The sequence below is a fragment of the Neospora caninum genome, chromosome XII (assembly GCF_000208865.1).
Source record: "Neospora caninum Liverpool complete genome, chromosome XII".
NCBI classification, from domain to species: Eukaryota; Apicomplexa; class Conoidasida; order Eucoccidiorida; family Sarcocystidae; genus Neospora; species Neospora caninum.
The window spans coordinates 6,034,388-6,058,120 of record NC_018398.1 but is presented as its reverse complement, the minus strand read 5'-3'; the positions used below and the strand labels follow the sequence as shown (position 1 = coordinate 6,058,120).

Here is a 23,733-nt window from a genome sequence, read left to right as displayed (position 1 = left end):
ATCAGCGAGTGCGACGAGAAGCTACGGGTGCATCGTTCATGAGCTGTCGACGGCCGATGTGGAGAAAGCGAGTGGATCAAAAAGACAAAATGTCTTTCGTCTTCCCTGCGGCGAGTTAATCCTCGGTGTCGTCCTCTCCGTTTCTTCCTCCCACTAACTCTTCGTGTCTCTGCTTCCCAAACAGATATCTCCTTAACGTGACGGTCTGCAAACTTGCAAGATACCTCTTCTCTCCAGCACCGTCGCCGTCTCTGCACTGTGTGTTTCTCTCATCCTTCGTGTCATTCTTCGTTTCCTTCTTCGTTTCTCTCTTCTGGTCTCCTTCTTCGTCTCTTTCTTCGTTCTCTGCTTCCGCTTTCTTCTGCGACTCCGGTCTGTTCCGGCCTTGCCACTGGCCGCCCAGCTTCTCAGACGTCCTCCGACTTGTGGCTTCGAATCATGTTCCGCTGGAGAATGTGGGGAAGCGCCCTCCGAGCGGCGGCGGCTTCCAGCACGACGACTTCGTCGTGGTCGAGGTCGAATCTGAAAAAAATTCACGAGCGGCAGCGAATCTCTCTTTCAACCTCCCTCTGCCTTCCACGCTGCTCGTGCCTCGGCCGCGAGAGAGAAACCAAACCGATGCCGCTTTTCTCGTGTGTCGAAATACCGCACACAGCTAGGGCCTCACTACGCCTGCAAACTACTGTTGAGCCGGCTGTCCCTCGGTGCTTCGTGCGAGTTTCACCTGGCTTCGTTCTCTCGTCTTGAAAAAGGCCGTTAAGATTGCCTGTCTCCGCGAGGTCTCAAACATTTGCCAATCTCTAGGTGCCATGAGAGCATACAGGGAAAACGGGAGACGTGCCTCGGCGCCTCCCCATTTCCCGTGGAAACACAGATTTCCTTTCCCTCCCCTTTGGTCATTCATTTGCGAAAATGTATACATGTATATACATTTGTATATGTTTAGATAATTGTCCCCGTACAGTGTTATGCCCTGGAATTCTCCATGTGTATGTATATGCATACATGCATTTCAATTTGCATCGCTGTGTACATGTCCAGGTGTTCGCATCTCCTGATACACAAATATGCATATCCATCAATCTACGTCTCTTTATAACCCCATGTAATTATATATATTTGCATATATACGGCACTGAAGCTCTCTCGTTTGCGTCTCGGATGTGTTGCCTTCACTGTCGCTCTCTACGGGGACGTGGACCATCCGCAGGCCGAAACTTCTGTCATGAGAGAGGCTGCGAGGAACACCCGCCAGCGACCGCGCGCGCGTGTTTCCATCAGCCTTTGCTTACTACGCTGTCCTCATTGCGTACCTCCAATATTCCTCAGTCGATTTCTCCACGAGTTCCGCAAGGTGTTGTAGGGTCTTTACACTCGTCCCATTAAATTGCTGAACTTGGACGTTGTGGAGGTGCTCGTAGCCGACTGTGAACAGAATCGACACATCGACAAAGTCACGTTCCCATAAGGCTATCAAGATCACCCAACGCTTATATATATATATATATATATATATATATATATATAAGTACGGCGATCGAGCGACAAGGGTATTCAAAAATGTGGAAGAGCTCGCCTGCTTTGTTACGGTAAAGGAACACGGTGAGACGATGGCCATCAGTCTCGCTTTCGCCGCAACCGTGGCTTGGACGGTGGAGACAATCGGCAGTGCTCCCGGCCTCCCTGTGTATATACACTGCCCAGTTCGTCTCGCCATTCCTGCTTGCACTCCCTAGCCGTCAATCTAGACGTCTCTCTGTATTATCTCTACCTGTCTCTACCTCTCTCTGAGCTTGTCTCTCTCTAAAAGTCGAAACCTGAATCTACCTATTTATCTCTTTCTCTCTATCTGGTTCTCGCCTTTGCCTTTTATGTTTTGCATTGTTTTTCTGAGATGGGAGAGAGCCAAGCGTCCTTTTTGCGCACCTGTGACGTCGTGGGCGAGGACGTGGCTGAGGATGACGAATTGCTCGCCGGGGAACGACTGGAATCCGTGTTGCCATTTGTCGAGGAGTCGGACTGGAGCGCGCGATTCGAAGTCCTCGCCGTACTCGCTCTTCAAGAACGGTTCCGAAAGCGGGACGAAAACGAGGCCGCCGACGATGAGGTATTGCGGCCGTCGCAAGTCGCTGTTCGCGGGGACGAGCAAGCTGAGTTTCCCCACGCTGAACGTTTCCTTCCTTTCCTTGTTGCTTCTCAGAATCTTCACTGCGCAACGCTCCCCGACATACATCTGACTCAGCAGCCACGTGAAAAGAATCCTCTCTCCGTTTCGAAAGGCCACCGTGCCGTCGCTCGCAATCTTCTTGCCACTGATCTCCAAAAGAATATCCCCCTTCTGCAGCACCTCCTTCGCCGCGCCTCCGCCATCCAACTGGAAAAGAAAACACAGTACACAAAAAATATCTATATCTATCTCTCCTTCTCTCTCTATACCTATGCTTTACCGGGGGAGAACGATATACAACTGTGTGTGCTTGTGTGTGTGTACGTGTGTGTGCCTGCTCGTGCTTTCCAGTTCAATGTCTGTGTAGCAGCCAACCATCTCACGGACGCATTCGTGCAGCCGTAGATGTGAACATGTCTGAGAAGGCGCGTACATCGCGATTTTTCCTCTATCCACAACGTTCATATACATAGCAGGCGTATATATATATATATATATATATATATATATATGTACAAATGGAGTTAAGTACAGTCACACGTCCACGAACACCACCACATAGGCATGCATAGTTACATTCAGTCACAGAGGTCCATCGACGGCTACCAACATATGTATATATCGATAGTGTTAGAAGGGTCAAGATAACTTCCCGTGCGATTATTTAGGACAGTGTATGTGTGTGGAAGTCTGTACCTTTTTGATGAGAATGCCCTCGTCCTTGGATTTCAGAGCGAGTGCCTGTCGCAGCGATTTATTTTCCAACTTTTGCCAGGTGAAGCCTCCGTCGCCAAATCCGAGACAGCGACCGTGCCGGCGATAGTCCTCCAGGAAGTGCCCTACAACCTGGGCACAGTCACCCGCGCGCACACATTCCGCTGAGTGAAGGAGAGACAGAGAAAGAAACGAGAGAGACGACGAGCGAGAACGAGAGACAACGAGAGAGCGTGGCAGACGAGGGAGAAAGAGCGAGAGAAGGGGAAAGAGAAAAATAGCAAAAGAAAGAGAGAAGGAAGAGAGAGAAGGAAGAAGGAGCAGCGAGAGAGAAGGAGAGAGCGCCTCATGGGCGCATGCACGGTCTCTGAGAGTCTCGCAGCGCACCTCGCTCGGAATGATGTAGCCAATGTTTTCGGTGTCGCCATCCTTCAAGCTCTGGAAGGCGATCCCGACGCACTGGCTATCCCTGTTCAGAGCCGGTCCGCCGCTGTTTCCCGGATTGATTGCGGCGTCGATTTGAATGGCGAGCAAACTGCACGAACCCAGGCAGTACTGCTGTAGGTCTGTGCGCGAGACAACGCCCTGAAGAGAAAATGGATCCGCAGAGAAAGTGGACAGTGCGCGATCTAAAGACCATAACTAGACAGATCTGACGAAGAAAAGGGAGACGCGTTGGGGTGCGCTCAGGAAGCGGAAGGCGGGATAGGCGCGTGCGCCTGTGCACCCGGAGTCAAACTCAGAGATGAGATTCAGGGAACCAAAACGTTCCACGCTTTTCTCGCTGACGCGGCGGCGTTCGCGTTGCGGAATTGGCCAGAAATTTCAACGGCCGCTCCTTTCCTTTGTCTCGCCCGTCCGCCGCGCTCTGCCCACCTGGGTAACTGAGGAATTGTCGCCGCCAAGGGGATATCCAACGACCGTCACCGGATCTCCGAGGCGCGGTGAGGCTCCCCACTGGAGCGGCGGGCCGAGACCTGAGGAGATGGAGAAGAAGCAAAGAAGAAGACGAAGGGAATGAAAGAAGAAGAAAGAGAAGACAGAAAAGAAGAAAGAGAAGGGGGAAAAACGAAGAAGTCAAAGTGACTGCGCAAGAAGAAAGACAAGCTAACATCACAAAAGGGGACAGAGCGCGGAAACCCTCACAGAGACCGGAAAGAGAAAAACTGGAGAGAACTTGTGGAGAAGAAGCAACGATAAACAACACAGAGGAATCTCGCTCGCGACACCCCCCTTGCCCTAACGGGCGTGGATGGGGCGACAAGAGGCCGCGTATCGGAAAATAAAAATTCAAGGACAGTCGCAAGAACAGACAACACCGAAAATAAGCGAATGTCAGGTGGAGACGGAAGCTGCTAAAAAACTGTCTGTGGATCTTTCGTGACTCACCTTTCCAAAAGTCGGGGTCCGAGACGCGCAGCATCGCCAAATCACACTCGAGGCCAATGCAAAGAACCTCCGCTTCATACTTTTGGTGGTCACCTCGCTTGCGAACCTGGAGAAAAAACACCACAAACAAACAGAGACACAACCACAAAAACTATATACATATATATATGTTTATCTATATATGTATATGTACACGTATATGTATGCATATATATATATATATATATATATATATACCAAAAGAGTATGCGCGCGTTATAGATCTATAGGAAGTCAGGAGACTTACTTGCACGACGGCGGCGTGCTCAACGGAATGGGCATTGGTGAGGAGACACTTTTCTCCGTTCGCGTCGAGGGTGACGAAGCCGGTGCTTGTCGAGGTCGTTTGACGCCTCGTCGTCCAGGGTTGGCTGTAGTTCGGCTCGCAGTGCGTGCAGAAGACCTGGCGAGCGAGAGAGAGAAAGAGCGGAAACGAAGGCGAGAAGCGGTGTGAAAAAAGAAGGAAACGGCGAGGCAAACGACGCGGGAAAGCGCGAGAACGCGCGATCAAGACTGCGAGGAGAAACAGAAAGGCAGCGGGGAAGACAGGGAAGCAAGGCGAGAGGCGAACAAATCGATTGGGAACAAAGCGAGCGCCAAGGGAAGAATTAGGAGAAGCGAATGCAGAGAAAGGCAAAAAAAGCCTGGGGGCAAAGCAAACACCGCAGAAGTTTCATCGTTCTTTGCCCTCAGCGTACTTTGAAAACAGTGTTGGGCACCTCGCTCTTGAGAATCGTTTTGACCGCCGCTTCATCGACGACGCTGTCTCCTACTCGTGGAGGCACTTCATCGTCGGTGTCGATACATCCCAGTCGATCCTCATCTTTGGCCTTTCGTTGAGCAGCTGTCCCGCCTCGGCCCCTTTCTCTCTTTCTCTCACGCGCGCGAGTTCTTCCCGTGTCCTGTTTCTCCTGTCGCCTTCCTTCCGTTTCTGCGCCTCGCTCGGTCTCGCGAAGTCCAGCTGAACCCCGGCGCGAAGAAGAGAGAGAACTCGCCGTCTTCGCCTTCTTGTTAGAGGCTGCCTCCGCACGCGCTGAGCTGTCTGGAGCAGTGCGGCGAGAAGACGCCGCAGGCACAAGACGCTTCTCCCTTCCAGGCCCCTGCGCGTCCCTCTCGGCTTCTTTGGCCTCCTGGCTGTCTCCGGTCGTGCGGCGGGAAGAACGCGGAGAAGAGGGGAAAGACGACCGCTCGCGTTTGCGCGACGCCGAGGCAGAGACTGGGCGAGCGGCGCTCCTTGAGGGCCGAGTCGAACGCGACGACTCTTCTGTATGCACGCGGAAACAGGAGAGCAAACCACTAGCTCTGAGTGACGAAGCGAGACAATATTCCAGGACACTCTCGAACTCCCTAGGAGATCCTCAACCCAGTCTTATCTTCACCGACGCAAACAATCAAAGAAACACTGTATATATATGCATGCGTGCATGTATTTGCAAACAGATATATATATATATATATATATATATACATGACGAACCACGGTAGGCGGTTGTTGAAAGACACGAACAGGAAGCGAGGCAGAAGTAGAGGAAGACGGGTCGCCGGGAGGACGTATGGAACGGCGAGCATACGAGGCGGACGGCCGGGCTGTGTTTTTCGTGTCAGTCAAATATCTCGTGTTTTCAGAAATATCCTTCCAGGTGCTTTGATCTTAAGTCTATTTCGGCGTATGCAAAGAAGAAACATTTGTTGCCAGTGTCACCTGAGATGTTCTGGCCTTTCTAGAGGCCTTGCATTCGAAGTGTGAGGAAGCGGGAGGCAAAGAGACGCAGAGAGGCAAAAAGAGGAGACGAGGCGGAGAGACGGTGCGTGCAGCAAGAAGCGGGAAAAGGGTGGAGGACCCCGAGTTAGAAGAGACACAAAGCCGATAAAAGAGAAACAGGGACATGCAGAGGAACGCGCACGAATCGAAAGAGGGATGAAGGGAAGCGTACCCTGGGTAGCTGAGCGTTGTGGCCTCTGGCGAGATGGTTCGTTATTTTTCTCGAGGCTCTGCAGATTGTCGAAAACCTTTTTTGTCGCCGTTTTCGCGCGCGAGCTCCCCGCAGGTGCGGCCTGCGGAGGTGGTTTCGACTGAGAAGAGACACTGGGAGAGAGAGAAGAAGAAGGCGCATTCTCATCAGCGGACGATGCCCCCCGAGAGGGGCGAAGAGCCTGCGAACGCACAGGCGCCATGGGAGATTCCAGACGAGAAGCGAGCGGGTGTCGCGTGATGTTGGCGAGAAAGCCGAGAGCGAGAAGCTGGAGAAAGGAGAGGGGGAAGAAGGACGGAAAAGGGGGGAAAAGAGACAGTAAAAGGGAGAATGCTCAAGAGAACAGAGGGGGAATGGCTGCGAATGCGCCGGGAGAGCCGAGAGGAGCGAGTCGGCGAGAGAACACGAAAGGCCGGAAGAACGCCTCGAAGAGCAGAGAGGATGACGGGGTGAAGACGATGGAGTGGGGACGAAACAAAGGCGCGCAGGGAAGGAAAGACAAGGACGTATGCCCCGCCGAGTTGGGAATCTGCCGAGCGGTCAACCCGGAAAGAACGCGCTGGAGGACGAAAACCTGTCGATACACCCCAGGAGTCGCTAGGCGTGGCGGCTTGGCAGTTGCCCTTTATCGGGGTACCTTTTCAAACAGAGAAGGAAAGGGCAAAAATTGGGAAAGAGACGGTCTCACTGTCGAGTGACATACCGAGAGAAGAAGTGTCAGAGACGGAGTCTCTTTGCGGGGAAGACGCGCTCGCTCGCCGCCTCTCCCCGTGAAGTTGACTCATCGAGCAACCGGTTCGAGAAAAAGAGTCGGTTTCGATTACGAAAAAAAGACGCGGAAAGACGGTTTCCTCTCCCTGTTTGTCCACGGATCGTTTGTGCGAAGACGAGCTCGCTTTTCGGGAGCATGCAATCTGTCTTTCCTGCATGCGCTCGACATGCAGCCATCCGCTTCACGAGGAAGGAACAACCTTTCTGTTACAGAAAACCGTCCCTTAACTTTGTCTGTTTTCCTCGTGGACATTTTTCGCTTCGCGGTTTTCTCTTTTTCCGCTCGTCTCGCGCTTTCCTTCTCCTCCACTTCCAATCGCGACATCCGCGCCTCCCCACAGATTCGCTGTGTACGGCGTTGAGTCGACAGACTCGCAGTCGAACGCACGGAGAAGACGGAAAAGAGAAGAAATCAACGAGTTGAGAGAGTGAAATGACTCGTGGAAGAGAAGAAAGGGCCCAATTTAAGAAAAAACTAAAAAGCGGAAAAGCAGATGACGTGGGAGATGGGGCAGGACGCAAGGAGAGGAACGCGTGAAAAATTTTGACAGGGCAAACGCATCTAGATAACGCTCCCTTACAGCGTCGAGCATCTTTCCTTTTCTTCCGGCACCTCGTATGTGGAACTTTTCCTCTCTGTGAGTTATACGCCGCCCGTCGGTTCTCTGAGAGGAAGAAGAAGAAGAGAAAGAAGAAGAGAAAGAAGAAGAGAAAGAGGAAGAGGAAGAAAGAAGAAGAGAAAGAAGAAGAGAAAGAAGAAGAGAAAGAAGAAGAGAAAGAAGAAGAGGAAGAAGAAGAGGAAGAAGAAGAGGAAGAAGAAGAGGAAGAAGAGGAGGAAGAAGAAGAGGAAGAAGAAGAGGAAGAAGAGGAGGAAGAAGAAGAGGAAGAAGAAGAAGAGGAAGAAGAGGAGGAAGAAAAAGAGGAAGAAGAAGAGGAGGAAGAGGAGGAAAAAGAGGAAGAAGAAGAAGAGGAAGAAGAAGAGGAAGAGGAAGAAGAAGAGGAAGAAGAAGAGGAAGAAGAAGAGGAAGAAGAAGAGGAAGAAGAAGAAGAAGAGGAAGAAGAAGAGGAAGAAGAAGAAGAAGAGGAAGAAGAAGAGGAAGAAGAAGAGAAAGAAGAAGAAGAAGAGAAAAAAGAAGAGGAAGAGGAAGAAGGGCGACTTTGCTCTGGTTGTGCGTCCGTTGTGTTTCTCCATCACGGGAGGCCACCGCTTTTCATCGGTTTTCTGTGCTCCGTTTCACTCTCGCACCTAGACTCACGCAAGTACCTCCACAGATTCACTTCTTTCTCTTGGTCGGGCACCCGCTATTCCCCTTCTTCCTCGCCGCCGTCCCTCAGCACCCCTCCACCATGGCATCCCTGCAGCCGCCTCCTCCCGCTGCCTCCTCTTCTCCCTCGTTTTCTCCCGCCCCTTTCCCCGACTCGATGCCTTCTCCTTCGCCTGCTGGCCACATAAAGTTGTCCTCGCCGGCACGCTCGCAGCCGCTTCGCTTGCTTTGCTGGTTTCTGTGCCACAACGACTACGGCGACTTCCGATTTGAAGAACTGGAGGCTTTGGCGGAGGAAGAGGGGATTTCCCGCGAAGAGCTGTGGAGAGGAGAGACGGCTTTTGCCTCCCCCGTGAATCCCAAGCCTGCCTCCTCTCGGTCGGCTCCCAAGCTGATTGTCTCTCAGCCGCCTGTCTCTGCTCTTTTGTCTCCTTCCTCTTCGCCTTCTCCGCCGCCTCCGTCGCTCTGCTCCTCGCCGTCTTCTCCTCCCTCTCCTCCCTTTCCGCCTCTCCCGGCACCTCCTCCGCCGTCGCCAGCAGCCGCGCCGTTTCCGCCAGACTCCGTCTCTCCACTGCAAACGTCAAATCTCTCTCCTTCGCCTTGTGTCTTGCCCCGCTTTCCTTCCTCCGCACCCTCGCCGCCGGCGTCGCCGCCTCTCCCCGTTCCGCCGCCGTCTCCTTGTTCGTCTCCTTCTTTCTCGTGCATGTCTCCTTCTTTCTCGTGCGTGTCTCCTTCGCCTGGCCTCGGGCCTCACTCTGCGTCGCCTGTCACGCCCCCGTGCGCAAAAGCTTCAGGCGCACACTTTGCGTACTGCTACCTTCCTTCCGAGGCCGTCGCCGAGAGGATTCTAAAAAAGAGCATTTTGATCCGCGCGTTCATCGAGGTGAGACTCGACACCTTAAAACTCGAACGCAAAGCCAGAAGACACGGCACGTTTCTGACCCTCGCATGCAGAGGAGGCGGGACACAGAGTCGCACATATATATATATGCATATATATATATATATATATTTGTATATATGTATATATATGTATATATATCCGTGTGCACATCCTTTTTTTGCAAGTGCTTGTACGTGCAAGAGATGTCAAACGCAGATCTCCGGGTGCGCATACACAGTCGTCATTTGCGTCGACGACGCGAAGTCGACTAGAAAAAACAAAAGATGGCAAACGCATTCAGCGACTGTGGTCGCAGCAGTGCGAAGGCTCTCGGGCAAACAGCGCCACGGGTTGGAACGGCAGCGTCTCTAGTTTGCATGCAAGACAACAAGCCCTCTACGCGTGCTCAAACATTTTCGAATGCGTAGGAGTGCATCTGTATGTGTTTGTGTCCCTCGCGTTTTGTCTTCTCGCGGAGAGAAATGCAGCTTTCCCGAGAGCAGATACAAACCTTGTGTCTGTCTCTTTGTATCTGTCTACATGCCGAGAGTCGAACTGTTTTACCGTTGATTGTGTGGCGTCTTGAGGGCTGACGAAAATCTGGACAGATAGCAGTTGCCTCCCAGCGTTGTGTTTCTCACACTGCGTCGTCGCGTTTCCGGTCTGTGTCGTTTTTGCAGGTTTGGGCAGAAGAGCAAACTTACCCAGAGGTCTTGTCGCGCATGCAAGAGCCGGGAAATGTGTTGCTCTTCCGTCGCTATATTAACGACGAGCGCACGTGGGCTTTTCGCGTGAAGGCTTTCGGCAAGTCGCTCTCGGTCGAGGAACAGCGAGAGAAAATGAACTTTTTTTCCACTCTGTTCAAGGGAACTGAAAAAGTTTCTCTCGACAATCCTGACATCACGCTCGCCGTAGCGGAGGTATACGCCACGAAAGGGGAGGCGAGTCCGGTTTACAGTCTCTGCGTGGAAAACGGTCTTTTTCCCTGGGAGATCCTCTCGCGTGTGGACCCCCGTGCAGCGGCAGGAAGAAGACACGAATGGGACGGGACCGAAGCTGCCTCTCGTCTGCTGGACACAGAATCCAAAATTCTTGTGCTTCCTGCAGCCGCCGAGCCGTTGGCTACTCTCTCCGCTGACGTGAAATCAGAAAGACGACGAATCGCGAGTCGAACGCACACGAGTCGTCCCGCTGTTCACCGGTAGATGCATATATCTATATATATACCTATATATATGCATATATATATATATATATATGCATATGTAGCTGTAGATATACGGGCACATTTTAAAGTACATCTTGCGAGAGAGAGATAGATAGGTGAACTATGTTGACGCACATATTTAATAGGCAGGTAGAACGCATATGGAGACACCCAAATCTCGGCGAGTAGATGGAGAGCAAGCAGTAGCCGGGTACCAGCGTGGAGAGGGGTTAAGAGCGGTGGAAACGGAGACAGTGTTCGGCGCGTGGACGACAGTTTGAGGCTGTATCTTTGTTCCGTTACAGACGCGTGGAAGATCCGTTTCTTCCTGTGGGATCTGGCTTTCCAGGAATGGGTTCATGCCACGGAACCCGGGGCGCGACCTGCCGAGAAGCCTCTCCGCATTTTTTTCGGCCGAGAAATCGCTTCGAGGCACGCGGACAAAAACGCGCAGCCTTGGTGGTGGCCTCTGCGTCTCTCCCGTCGCCCCGTCCTCGGCCCCACTTCCCTCGACGTCGAACTCGCCTTTCTCATGTGTCACCAAGTGAGAGAAAGAGCCGGAATCGGCTTCGCGAATAAGCCGGAGGCTCTCGCGGAGACGCCGGCCCTCCCCCGGTTTGCTTGATGCATCTGGCGAGAAAGCGCAGCCCGGTCTCTCTGGAATGCGAGATCTCTTCGAGAGGACGAGGAGATACAGGCACGACCATTATTGGGGCAAGCGTAGCTGCGGCCAAGGTGCGCTGTCAGGGTGTAAGGTTTTGCTATTTGTATTACATGGATCGGGACGGAGGAGCTTGCAATCAATGAAACGCCGTCTTGAATCTCGTGCGGGTTTCTCCTTTCAGGCACATATCAAGCGTGGAAGTTTGGTTCTCGATCCATTTGTTGGAACTGGAAGCATCCTCATCTCTGCATCGTACTACGGGTACACGAGCCTCTGGTCTCGAAAGCGTCGTTTTCGCCAGAGTTGCCTTTGGCTGCTCACAATTATGCCTAATTCGCGAACAGAACCATCTATCTATCTATCTATCTATCTATCTATCTATCTATCTATCTATCTATATATATATATATATATATATATATATATATATACGGATAATGCATATAGATGGATGTAATTATCGAGGTTCGCATATGTTCGTTGATACTTGCATCTAGTCTTTGGTACGTATGGGTTGGAAGTGTAGGTCTGCATCGACAGTCAACGCGGATATTCCTTTCCCTTTTTTGGTTGCATTGCCTGGGCCAGAAGCACAGGTGAAAACTCCCACTGATCGTTGTTGCCCATCTCAGGGTCAATAACATCGCAGAGCGCAGATGGGTTATATACACATTCAAATATTTATCCATATATATATATATATATATATATATATATATATACATACGTATTCGAGTATTTCTTGACACAACCCGTTTGTGGATGAAAAGAGCCTTGCGGCCTCTGCGTGCGTGGGATGCAGCGCGACGTGTATAGGCTCGGACATTGACATTCGCGTGCTCAAGGGCTACAGCGTCGCGTATCTGAATCCTCACCTAAATCACCCTCCAGGCGGTGAGAGAACCTGAAAGAGATGTTTGCAGGACAACGGGAGACATGCGACCGTCCTACCGAGCGTCCGCAGCGGCTTCGACGCGGTCCAGGCTGTCTCGTGGCTGAGAGGCCTCCGGGCAAAATAAGAAACCATGATGCGGATCAACATGGAGCGGAAGAAGCTAGCTCGTCCTCAGCAGACACGCGCGCTGCGGACGCATGGCATGACTGGAACCAGGCAGTGCATGCGGTGGCGCGCATGCAAAGGGGAGATCGCGCGAACAGTTTCGAGAAGCTGCGCACGCGAGAAAAGCGAATCGGAGGCGAGAGGGGTGAAGCCCCGAGCCGGCCGAGGAGGGGAGTCGACTTCGTCCCCTCGTTGGTGTGTGGAAGAGCTTTTCGAAACGCTGAGGGCATGAAGAATAGACCGTTGGAACCCCTGACTGACGAATGACCGACGCCGAACAAGGACAACGCGTGCCTTTTGTGCGCGTGTTTGACTCAGCGAAAAAAGACGTTTTTCGGAATTTCAAGGAGTACGGTTTGGCACGCCCAGAGATCGTTCGTGGGGATAACGCGGCGTGGGTAAGTTACACATCAGCGCTGTCAGATGATTTTTTGTTATAAAACACGCCTTTACATCCCCCCCTTGATGTTCATTCCGTGTTGGCCATCGAAGCGCCTCAAGGCTCTCGCCTTTCTCATTCCACTCTCGTTCTCGATCGCCTCTACAGACTAGCCTTGAGAACCCGTCGCCCTTGTCTTTGTGGAGTCCTTGGCCGTGCCGCACGCTTCTCTCTTCCTCTCTGCAGCCGCCCTGCGTAATCGCATCGACTCGCGTGCTTACATTTATCCCCACATGCAGTTCCTAATGCTGTCCTCCACGCTGCCTTGCAGGATAAGATATATATATATATATATATATATTAAGATATATATATATATATAGGTCTATGCATATATGCTAGTTCGACACTGTTTGAGTGACAACTGCGCGATGGCGTGTTTTGTGTGGGCGAGTGAACACCCGTTTTCGCGACCGTCTCTCCAAGCAGTGGAGCGGCGCGGGTTTTTTTCGTTTCCCTTTTTTCTGTGACTGCCCGTGTCGCTCGACTGCCTCGTATGTGTCTCTCGGCGTCACGCCTGCGGCTGCGAGGAATGTTGTTCTTTTGAAAGCCGCGTTGTTCGCCCTCTCTTCGCTCTCGGCGTTTGCAGGTATGGCGCCTGCCGCCTCCCGCCGGTGCCGAAAAAAGTGCGCGCGCCGCGGGGGGAACGAGCGACAAGAGGGAGGAGTCGGCGCCTGACAGCCCAGATCCGCCGGCGGAGACGGACACACAGGGACGAATGCGCGCGTACCTACAGCGAAGTGCGCTCGGTGGGGGCAAACCGTGGGTGGATGCGATCGTGACGGATCCGCCGTATGGTAAGATAGGTCTTTTGAGACGAAGAAAACGGACTGGAAATCGCGTCCAAGGCCTTTCCCTCAGGAAAAGGGGAAGCAATGCGGTTCAGAGGCAGGGAGGTGTTGTCTGACATATATAGGCGGCTTTCGGAGAGAGAGAGAGAGAGCGGTGGCGTCTCCGCCTCGGTTTCTGCATCGGCAATACGTACGCCGCGACGGCTCACAGCTAGAAAGCTCTGCATGCGTGGCGAGAGTCACCCTGAGAGCCGTCGATGTCCGGCTCGTGTGCGTCTCCTCTGCGCGCATGCGTTACGTTGCTCTACACGGTGGGTCGTGAAGCAAAGCGGATACCGTTGTGAGACGTTTTCCGCAAACTGATTCAGGAATCCGAGCTGGAGCCCGGCAGTCCGGCCACCAGCAGAAGCACAAACGCGTAGCGGAAAGGTCCAATGAAGAGTAAGCATGCGCTTTTTGGTCTCTGCACACATTGATAGATCGCATCGCGCCCTGATCCGTCGGTAACGGCTTATTCCCGTTGGCCTCCGCACCTATGTGGATAGCCATCCATCTTTCCTAGCGACAAACATGCCACTGCATGCATACATATATAATATATGTATATATAATATGTATATAATTTACATATAGATATATAATTATAGTATATGTATAATATATATATATATATATATATATATGTACAACGATATGCGCATACACGTATAGACAATCAATTCTACGTAACTGTGGCTTACACAAGAGTATATGTATAAATGTATCTCTGTTCCTGGACACTATATATAGATACATGTTCAGAGCTCCGTTATACGCTTGCGATGGACTCCGCTGCGTCTGATGAGCTTCCGGTGGCGAGGGGGTAATTTGGTTGCCGGGCGTTAGCTGGAGTCTCCGAACGCATGCAGAAAATGTGCGTTGGTCCTCTTTCTCTGCCTTTGCTTGAGCAGACGCCTGACGTACATCTCGCCGACGATTCTCTACGCTCCCCAGACGGTCGTGAGCGACTTGCTTAATCTGGCCGCGCGTCTCCTTGTCGACAACGGCCGCCTGGTTTTCCTTCTCCCCGTCGACTTGTCCACGTGAGCAAGAGCAAACGACAGAGACCAGAGCGAGGGAGGGACAGCCCGCGAGAACGAAAGCACGCGAGACGCGAGAAACGGACAAAAATGGGACGAAACAAAGGAGACGCGCGACAGAAGCAGAACGACAACGACAGAGAAGGAGAGAGAAAGGAAAAAAAGAGGGAGAAAGAGAGGGAAGGGAAACGAGAGGGAGAAGGATATGGAAAGAGAAAAAAAGGAGAAACAGGGTAAAGGAGCACAACAATGACAGGACTTAAAACCCTGGTGGAATGCTGGGAGCAAGGACATGGCTTCTGGTACTTTATCATACTAGCAGAGAGAAGGGAGGCGTTCAAAGGAAAGGGATTCCAATCTAAATTGAGGGTTCCGAAGGTATGCTTCCCACGAACTAACGCGATGGCTTACGTGCCAGATTAATAGTGATGATTTTGAACGTGAGGCAAGGGAGTCTCAGCTTTCACATGCTTGCAGGCTGCCGGGGGGGGGGGTGTTCGTCAGACGCGAGGAGAACGGAAGTTCCAATATTCCGTGGCTCCAAATGCGAATTCCCACGCTAAAAATGCTAATGTCCTCGCTCCCTCCCTGCTAGGAGGAAATTGAGTTGATACAGATGTTGGAGAGAGGAGATCGAACGAGAACGGTTGTTGAAAAATGCACTTTCAGAAGCCGAACACCCCCGGGTGCCCGCGTGCTTTTCTCTTCCCTCTCGCGGCTGTCCTCGCGTGGTGGCAAATCTGTGGACGCGCTCTCTCTATATTTCCTTTTCTCTCTTCAGGGCACAGGCCGAACTTGATCTACTTCGGCACGAAGACCTCGAACTTCTTGCATGCAGTTTGCAGCCGCTCTCGGGTGGTGAGCGAGAATCAGAACACGCCTGTCGTGAGCGAGCGCAAGCGATAAGAGAGAGCGAGGGAGACGTGCACATTGGGAAACAGAGCAGCACGGTGAGGCAGCCGGAACAGAGGTCGTTCAGACCAGACTTGTGCAGCAAATCTCGCGTTCTTGCTTCCTCTGTCTTTCCTCTCAGGTATTGGCCGTTATTTGATAACGATGCGTCGAGTCCCCCGACGAACAGACCACCCGGCGTGTTGAGTTATCCTGCGACTTCTCCTTTTTTGTCTCTTCCGCCTCTTCTCGACCTACCTCGTCCCCTTCCATTTCTTCATCTGTTCGTCCGTCCGCTGCCTTCGCCGGGCGTCGCTCTCCGTGTCGCGCCCAAGCGAGCGGCTCTACTCTGTCTAGCTGAATTTGCGATTTCCGCTAGGGTTTTATATATCGCAGTTTCTTTGCGCGCGTTTGGCGCCTCCCGTCAGAGGTGGGGAGGCGCGCTGGGAGCCTCACCACCCTTTGCCTTCTGGAAACCGAAGCCGACCTTGTGTGCCGGGATGGCGTTTCCCCCCCCGAAGTCCGTGAAAAAGATGACGCGGGGCTCCCACGGCTACAGACTTGTTCTCCCACAGGTCGCCGTGCTTACCCCGTTGTTGTGCTGTCGGCAGACTCACGCAAGGGAGGTGTGATGTGCGTGAATCGGGTGCGGTCCGGTTTTGCCCTTTTCTCGTAAAAGACGATCCGTCGGGTCCCGTGGTCGTGGGACTTGCATTTCAAACCCTCCGGCTAAAGAGCAGACGCCTCTCGTCGGTTCGCGCATGTCACTGCTCTTTGTGTCCATGTGCTCCCTTTCCCGGGGGCTGGAAACCATTGCCACACATCGCCTTCTTGGAGCTCGCTTCCGCCTCGCGAAGACAAAAAAGAACGACCGCCTATTGCAGGACCGAATCCTCTCTCGCGTTGCCCCGCCTTTTTCTCTATTTCACTCATGTCCTCTCGCTTCCTCTCTCGACCTGTCGCTCTGTCCTGATGGAAAACATACAATATATATATATATATATATATATACTACGCTTTTGCGTGAGTGTGAAAGGGTATAAATACATCGATAGTTGTATTATTTGTGAACAGCGGAGCGGCGGGACGCGCTTTGCTCTCCGTTTGTCGACGGTGTCGGAATTAGACAAAAAGGCGCCTCGGTAGCCGGAACGGCCCTTTGGTGGGAACAGTTTTTCTCGCGTTGTTCGCGTGACAGGAGCGGTTGAAACGCCCAAGGAGGAGAGAAAGAAAGACGAAAATGACGGCGTCTCACCCCCTCCGAGTGCACGGCTCTGCACAGCGCTTGAGCCGAATGGGAGACTCCGAGGAGGAAGAAACGAGCGGCAGCAAGATGGGTTGTTTACATCGGTGGAAATAAAACATTGCAGAGAGCAAACATAGAACCAGAAAAGGCAAAAAGAACAAACGGCTAGGTGAGCCGTTGCGGCGCGTTGAGAATGGACCACGGTGTCGTGGGCATCCTCTCAAACGCGGGGCGCGTCTCCTCTGTCTTCCTCGTGATCGCTGATAGAGACAAGCAACAAGGAAACGATCGTACCGGGTGAAACGTTGTCAGCAGAAAGGCCTTTTTCCCGACGCCATCGCGTGCGGTCGCTCTTCACTCTCTCGACAACGACCACACAGCAGACACCCCATTTTCTTGCGAATCACAAACATCGCTCACGCTCAAAATCTCAACGCCTGCTTTATCCGTTTCCACGACACGACCCAGTGTAAAGAGTGCCTATAAAACAGGGAAGAGATATCGGCTACAGGCACCACATCTACTTCATCTGTTTACCGTCTCCCATTCCCCCCCCCCCTCTCGTGATCAGTTATCCAGCAGCGAGTCCTAGCGCCACCAGCTCTCCCCAGCCGCCTAAACTGGAGATATTCATACCCACGCCTACTTATACAAGCATATCCACATGCATATCTCTCTCCATATATATATATATATATATATATATATATCCTAGAGCGATCTTCATATTTATATATATATATATATATCTTCAAATATATCTTCATATATATATATATATATATATATATCTTTATACATATATAAGTATGCTTATGACTGTGTGGATTCGCGGTCGGTTGTTGGAGTTGACGCGTACCTTCGAGGTAGTTTTGAATCAGGGTCTTTGCTTCTTGTAGGTCCCCGTGTTGTGCGAAGCGTTCCCATTCTTTTTGATTGAAGCGCTTGGCAGCCTCCGCAGCCTGAAAGCCGATGATCACGTAGAGAGCATTGTCTCTGCCTACAGCTGGGTCCACGTCGAAGCGCAGAAAGTCTTGTTTCCCCGCTTTCGCCCCGTCCGTCGCGCGCCACTCTAGAGCCACAATGATCGTGTTTGGGTTCTCCGAAGGCCGCACGGACACCTTGTCGAGATACGTGGAGAATTTCTCGAGTTCCTCGACCTTCAGCGGCGGCGCCGGTCCGTCGGACTCCGCCTCATCGCCCCACACGCCCTGCGCGCGTCGCCCCGCGCCCCGCCTGTCGCTTCCCTCCCCGTCGCCAAACGGCGAGCCGAGCAATCCGGCCAAGTCGAGGCCGAGGATGCCGAGACCGCTGGCGGCTTCTCCCGTCAGTTCCAGCACGTCAGCGGGGCGATACCTGAGCTGGAAAAGTCCCGCGTTGTCGACGAAAAGCGTCGCCGGCAGCTTCTTTTCACTCTTCCCCAGCGCGCGACTCCCTTGGAGCGGGACAAACGCCTCGCCGTAGCTGTCGTGTTTGTGGAAGTCTCGCAGCTTCACGGCGCACGTGAACGCCCCCCGAGCGAGACACTTCAACAGCACGTACGCGCAAGCATCGGAAATCAAAGCCGGTCCAGACACGGCCGTCGAGCAGACCCGCGTAACGCCACGCGGAGGGAGGTAGTCGGTGTGCCGCGGGCCGCCAATGTGTGGATCGTAGACTCCAGCCTTCGTGCTCGCCAGCTGCGTCTCGTGCAGCTGAAAAAGGAGTTAAACAAACGCCGGAGACGAGAAAAAACGAAACGTAGAGCCACGCACGGCGTCGCGGCATCGAAACAACCACGCGTGTCGAGTGACACACTCAGAGAACAACCGTCTACACGCGCGCGTAAGAAAATATATAAATGTACATACACAAACATACCAGAAGAACCACAAACAGCTCTGTAAACGTATATACACATCCATATATAAGATAGAATTCGACACATTCACCGTATATATATATATATATATATATGTGGTTACATGTATACGTTTAGGTTTACAGTGGAGCCCGTCGATCTCCATCGAGATTCGATATATACGTACGCAGCCTCGCAAATATTTTGCTCTTTGATGTGCGTTGAATGGGGACTTCAGGAATGGCGGGAAAAGATCAGTTACGCGTTCCTTACTTGATCCTCTACATTCCGGTAGGCTTTCGCGAGGATGTATTTGCCGACCGCCTCTTCAGGAACCCTGAACGGCAGCGACGCGCTTCCTTCGCGCGAGTGGTGAACGCTGAAGCACTGCGCATCGCCAATGTGCGCCCCGAGATACCACTCGACGCGGAAGACCGGAAAGTCGAGGGCGAGCGGAGACTGGTCCCGAACCCGCAGTTCCTTTCCCACTGCACATTCGCCCTCGACAATCACGGGATGAGCCTCTGGGTCTGTGACAGAGAGAGGCTCGTCTTTTTGCAGAGTTGAAACTTCAAAGTGATACTGGCCACGATCTTCGTCTGACGAGGAAGTCTCCGATTCGGACCGTTCGTACACCGGCAGCTCTTTCAGCGGGACGTCTACCTGGAACAGGGCGGGAAGGGCAGTGGAGAGAAAACGTTGGAGGATTCGCCGGTGAACGAGAACGACGGGAGGCGAGAAGACAGGAAAGAAGCGGCCAGCAGGTCGCCAAGAACGACAGAAAGACGGCGCAGGGAGAAACCAAGATGTGCACACCGAGAAGCGAGGGGAGCGGAGATTTGAAGCGGCTGATGCAAAGCGAACAGGCGGTCACCCACGCGGAGTCATGTCACAGGCAAATCGCGGGAGCGAAACGGGAGAAAAGGCGGAAGAACGAACAAATGTTTTTTGCAAGACGACAAATGGAAGAGCCATCCGAGTCATCAACGACGCGTTTTTTGGATGTGAAGCAATTCCCCTCGTTGTGTCTGCACAAGACACCACTGCCCCGTTTTTGGTTCTCTAAACGCCCCCACACGGGGCCGGCACCGAAGAGAGATATCCGCTTGGAAAATGCGACTGACCTTGTAATCTTCCGTGTCTTCTATCGGCTTCTTCTTCTTCACGAGGTCGGCGATTTCGAACGTACCCTCGAAGCCGCCTTCGTCCTTTTCTCTCTCGCGTCCGATCTCGCGAATCGGTCGAATGTGGTTCGGCGCCTCTGTGTGCTTCATGAACTGAACAGAGACGAACGCGCGCGACGGCGACACGAAACACCTGACGCGTGTCCGGAGAAGCAAAAAGTCTCAAGGCGCGGAGGAAAGCGGAAAGGCCTCGCGCGTGCAGACCAAGGACCATCCCGAAGTCCCGCGACAGCGAGACCAAACGACGTGGAAACGCAGACAGGATGCCGCAAGGAGCCAAGCACAGACAGCGGAAGAGAGACGCAAAGAAGGGAGACCGAAAACGACAGGAAATGTGGCGAGGAAGAGGGAGACGGAGAGATGACGAAACCGTAACACAGATTAACAGGAGATAGAAAATGCCAAAGGCAGAAGACAGACAGTGAGACGCGCAGATAGATAGGGGGGAGACAAAAACGCCGAGCTGCAGAGAGGCGTGCAGCACGCCGGCAACTGACGCGCAAGACGACGGAGGGAGAACGCGAAACAGAAGGCGGAAGTGATTGCCGAGTAAACCAAGAAGGGGAGAGGGAGAAATAGACAGAAACCAGGAAGGTGAGAGGATCTCGGGGATTCGCTTACAGCGTCGGGTCGCCTCTTGGCCTGAAGGAATCAGAGCAGGCACAGGGGAATCTCGAAAAAAGTGTAAACACAGGGACACAGCGTGTGTAGGACGAGACAGACCGAACCGGAGACGCAGCGGCAGAACGGGAGACAAAAAAGGGTGGCAAGGCCCTGTCTCTCTCCGCGTTTGAAGTGCGTCCGCTGATTCCGTTCCCTCAAGTACCTCGAAACATACTGCAGACTCGAGCTCTCTCCGTCGAATTCTTGCCTGTGTCTCAGCCTCTCTCCCTCCTCTTTCATATACATGTATGTATGTATGTATGTATGTATGTATGTATGTATGTATGTATGTATATATATATATATATATAATGTGCACGTGGATCGGCTCTGGTGCAAGTCACACAACTCGAAGAGACACCGGCATCTATCTCCTTCGAAAAGGCTGTGGATGGAGTCGAGGCAAGCGAGTGACGTGTTTGTGAGAAACAGAGAACACGCGCGCATGCAGCTACACCGAAGGCGTCTACACAGGAAGTGAGGACGTCAGGCGTATGCACAGGACACGTAGAGAGGAAGACTGAGAGATCCTGACAAGGCCAACTCGCGAAATGGAGAAAAGCATGGACAACGTGTCTTCCTTTTTCCTCTGCGTACCTCGGGCCGCTTGCGTCGGGTTGTGCGCATTTCATCGCGTTCGCGTCTTCGAATCTGCACGTTGTCGATGCCCGTATCCGGCAAGTCGAGGGACTGGCTCTGTCCCATTTTGATTTTCAAGGAACTCCAAAAAACGAACGAAAACGGCGAAAAAGGCAAGCGGCGGGATTGATGCAGGGTGGACAGCGAGGAAATGTAGGAATGACATGGGCTGCCGGGGCTGACGAGAACACGAGGCTCGGAGCAAGAAAGAAGAGAGAAAACGAAAAGAAACAAAAGGGACACACACGACAGACAGCAGTCACGAGAAAGCTGGGTAGGCACCGGGCGAGAGAGGAGGAAATCAAGGTCCAGGAGAGAGAGATGAAGACGAGCCAAAAACGGAACTCACGATGGCTGTGAAAATGACATGCAGCGCTTCTTTGGCGGATTTTCAGTTCCACTCTCTCTGTCTTGAGAGGGCTGACCCTCTCTCGTTGGAAAGAACATTTCTTAGTCGATCGAGAATCAGCAGCCGCAGCTTGGTGGCTGTCTGTCTGCCGGAAAAGTTGAGAAAGCCCAACGCCCAGAGCCTCTTAGAAACATCTCCATTCTTTGCCTTTTCTGGAAGAGACCCAGGAACAAAAGACATGATACAGAGCTCCCAAGCGCCAATTTATATGTAGCAAACTTGTACGCACGCAGCGATAGATTGATGTATCGATAGAGGGTGAAATAACAAGACAAGACAGTTACAGGTCATCTCTCTCTCTGCCTATGAATATATATATATATATATTTATCGACACATTTATCCAGAATCCCTTTCTTTCAATCGCTGTCTCTGTTATCCCTTGCAGATCTGAGGGCCAGCCTCCCCCGCGACCGCCGTTTTTGTGCGGAAGAAAGAGAAGAATGAAACCGACTTTTTGTCGCCGATTCACCTCGATTATCTTAGGAAAGAAGGTGGGCAATGGTTCCAGGTTCCGAGGAAAACCCTCAAATATTTCAAAGATGCATGTCGAGGAAGAGAGAGACGTTGAGCACGGCTGTAACAATCGACAACCAAGGAGGAGGCTCGACGCGCGATTTTCGCTCTCACTCTTTTCGCCTCATCAGACACAAGGAAGGAGAAACCCCACCGTTAAATGATAGTTTTTTCTAGACGACAGAACGTCTAATCCTCATTTCTAGCCGATATGTTCAATGTCTTTTCGATCCGCAAAACTGCCGCGCGGGAACGCGACGCACACGCTCCGGGGGACGGGGAAAAAGCTGGTCAATCTGTTTTTTTCGGCCTCTGTATGTTTGCTTCATAAACACACTCCCCTCTTAGCGTCTCCGTCTTTTCTCGAAAGGAAATGCACTTCCAAGGAGCAGTTCAAAGCGGAGTGTTCATTTTCGCTCTCGCATCATTTTATGCACTTCCGTGTGTCTGGTGTTTGGACGGCTTGTGCGTCTGCCGGCGAGGAAACCGGTAGGAGGTGCTCAAGAGTCTGGGTTTATTCAATTTGAGTTATTCCAATGTGAACGCATAAAATGGTCGAATAGAGCGGAAGGCGCCTTTAAACGACGTGTGGCGGCCGCTGTACTTCAAACACTCAAGCATCAAATTCCTATTCAACTCTGCATGTTCTCTTCTTCTCTCTCTTCTTCTCTCTCTTCTCTCTTATTTTTCTCCCTCTTCTCCCTCTGTTATTCTCTCTCTTATTCTCTCTCTCTCCTTATCCCTCCCTTATTCTTTCTCTTTTATTCTCTCTCTTATTCTCTCCCGTATTCTCTCTCCTATTCTTTGTTTCGTTCTTCTGGTCGTCATGGAGTCTGTCAGTTTCTCTCGGCGTGCAGGCCGGACGCACAAGTCCCCTGCTTCTCCCCTTTCTTCTTCCTCTTCTTCTTCCTCTTCTTCTTCCTCTTCTTCCTCTCCTTCTTCCTCCTCTTCTTCTTCCTCTTCCTCGTCTCCATCTTGCGCTGCTTGTGGAGAGAGTCGTGCGTCTGTGTCGGCTGAGTTCTGTTCTTCTCACAGTCGGCGGTCGAGCTTCGTCGTTTCTGGAAGAAGCAAAGACCGACCTTGTGTCAATTCGAATCCCGTTTTCTCCTCGTGTTCCTCGTCTTGTGCTCCCGATCCACGCTGGAGCCGAGATGAGCGATCGAGAGGGGAGGCCAACCGCGGCGGCAAGTCCTGTGGATGTACACACCGGCTTGGCCAGTTTTTTCGCCTCTTCTCGTCTCTTCGGGACGTGTCTCACGGGTCTCCTGCGTCTCCTTCCTTGTTCTCTCCTCGTTACCTTTTTCTTCTTCCTCTCGCTGTTCTGCTTCTTCTCGCTGTCGTCGCCTCCGCAACCACCGTCTTCTTCCTCCTCACGCTCCCTCTTCGACTTTCCTCTCCGTTCTCCTTCTTCTCTCCCGTCTCTTCTGTCTCGTCTTCCCTTTCTTCTTCTCCCGCGTCTTCTCACTCCTCTCCTTCGTACTTTTTCCCCTTCGATCGCCCGCCTTTTGGCGCGCCTCCGATTGTGTCACCGCGACACCCCTACTCTGTCTGTGTCCAGTGCTTCCTCTCCGCCCTCGTCCTCGCCTTTTCTGTCCTCGCAGCTGACGCTCTCTCGCTTCTTTCTGGTCGGCCCGCCCGCGTCTCCCGCGCTGCGCGTCTTCGAAGCAGATTCCTTTCCACAGATGCAACCCAGGCGTCTGTACAGCTCGCGAACCGTCCAAGTCGGACCTCCAGAGACGTACACAGGCTTCTCCGTCGACGCGCTCTGGAGCGCCTTTCTCAGCGGTCCCCAGGAATATTTTCTCTGTCTCTGGTTCCTCTCTTCAATGGCCATGTTTGGCTGTTTCTGCAGCTGGATCTGCCAGCAGCGAACTTTCCAAAGGGCCGTCCTCGTCTCCCCCTAA

The 23,733-nt window shown here is 52.4% G+C and overlaps 4 protein-coding genes across 4 annotated transcripts; 2 read left to right on the top strand and 2 right to left on the bottom strand.

Moving 5' to 3' along the window:
• Positions 1 to 407: 407 nt before the first annotated feature.
• NCLIV_068150 (hypothetical protein) lies at positions 408 to 6,484 on the bottom strand (the record flags this gene model as incomplete). The annotated part of the gene is made up of 10 exons (XM_003886367.1): positions 408 to 522; positions 1,314 to 1,425; positions 1,927 to 2,374; positions 2,864 to 3,013; positions 3,269 to 3,466; positions 3,758 to 3,858; positions 4,271 to 4,376; positions 4,557 to 4,712; positions 5,008 to 5,573; positions 6,244 to 6,484. The coding sequence occupies 10 exons, from the start codon at positions 6,482 to 6,484 to the stop codon at positions 408 to 410; spliced, it is 2,193 nt and encodes a 730-aa protein (XP_003886416.1).
• Positions 6,485 to 6,635: 151 nt separating this feature from the next.
• NCLIV_068140 (Methyltransferase-like protein, related) lies at positions 6,636 to 14,448 on the top strand (the record flags this gene model as incomplete). The annotated part of the gene is made up of 11 exons (XM_003886366.1): positions 6,636 to 6,788; positions 7,730 to 8,226; positions 8,304 to 9,201; positions 9,882 to 10,121; positions 10,758 to 10,952; positions 11,254 to 11,333; positions 11,875 to 11,966; positions 12,451 to 12,530; positions 13,161 to 13,368; positions 13,731 to 13,803; positions 14,313 to 14,448. The coding sequence occupies 11 exons, from the start codon at positions 6,636 to 6,638 to the stop codon at positions 14,446 to 14,448; spliced, it is 2,652 nt and encodes an 883-aa protein (XP_003886415.1).
• A 2,295-nt stretch (positions 14,449 to 16,743) lies between these two features.
• NCLIV_068130 (conserved hypothetical protein) lies at positions 16,744 to 20,970 on the bottom strand (the record flags this gene model as incomplete). The annotated part of the gene is made up of 6 exons (XM_003886365.1): positions 16,744 to 16,838; positions 17,438 to 18,272; positions 18,692 to 19,081; positions 19,543 to 19,695; positions 20,224 to 20,244; positions 20,863 to 20,970. The coding sequence occupies 6 exons, from the start codon at positions 20,968 to 20,970 to the stop codon at positions 16,744 to 16,746; spliced, it is 1,602 nt and encodes a 533-aa protein (XP_003886414.1).
• Positions 20,971 to 22,980: 2,010 nt separating this feature from the next.
• Positions 22,981 to 23,733, top strand: NCLIV_068120 (conserved hypothetical protein; the record flags this gene model as incomplete). The annotated part of the gene is made up of 1 exon (XM_003886364.1): positions 22,981 to 23,733. One exon carries the CDS (start codon positions 22,981 to 22,983, stop codon positions 23,731 to 23,733), a length of 753 nt encoding a protein of 250 aa, XP_003886413.1.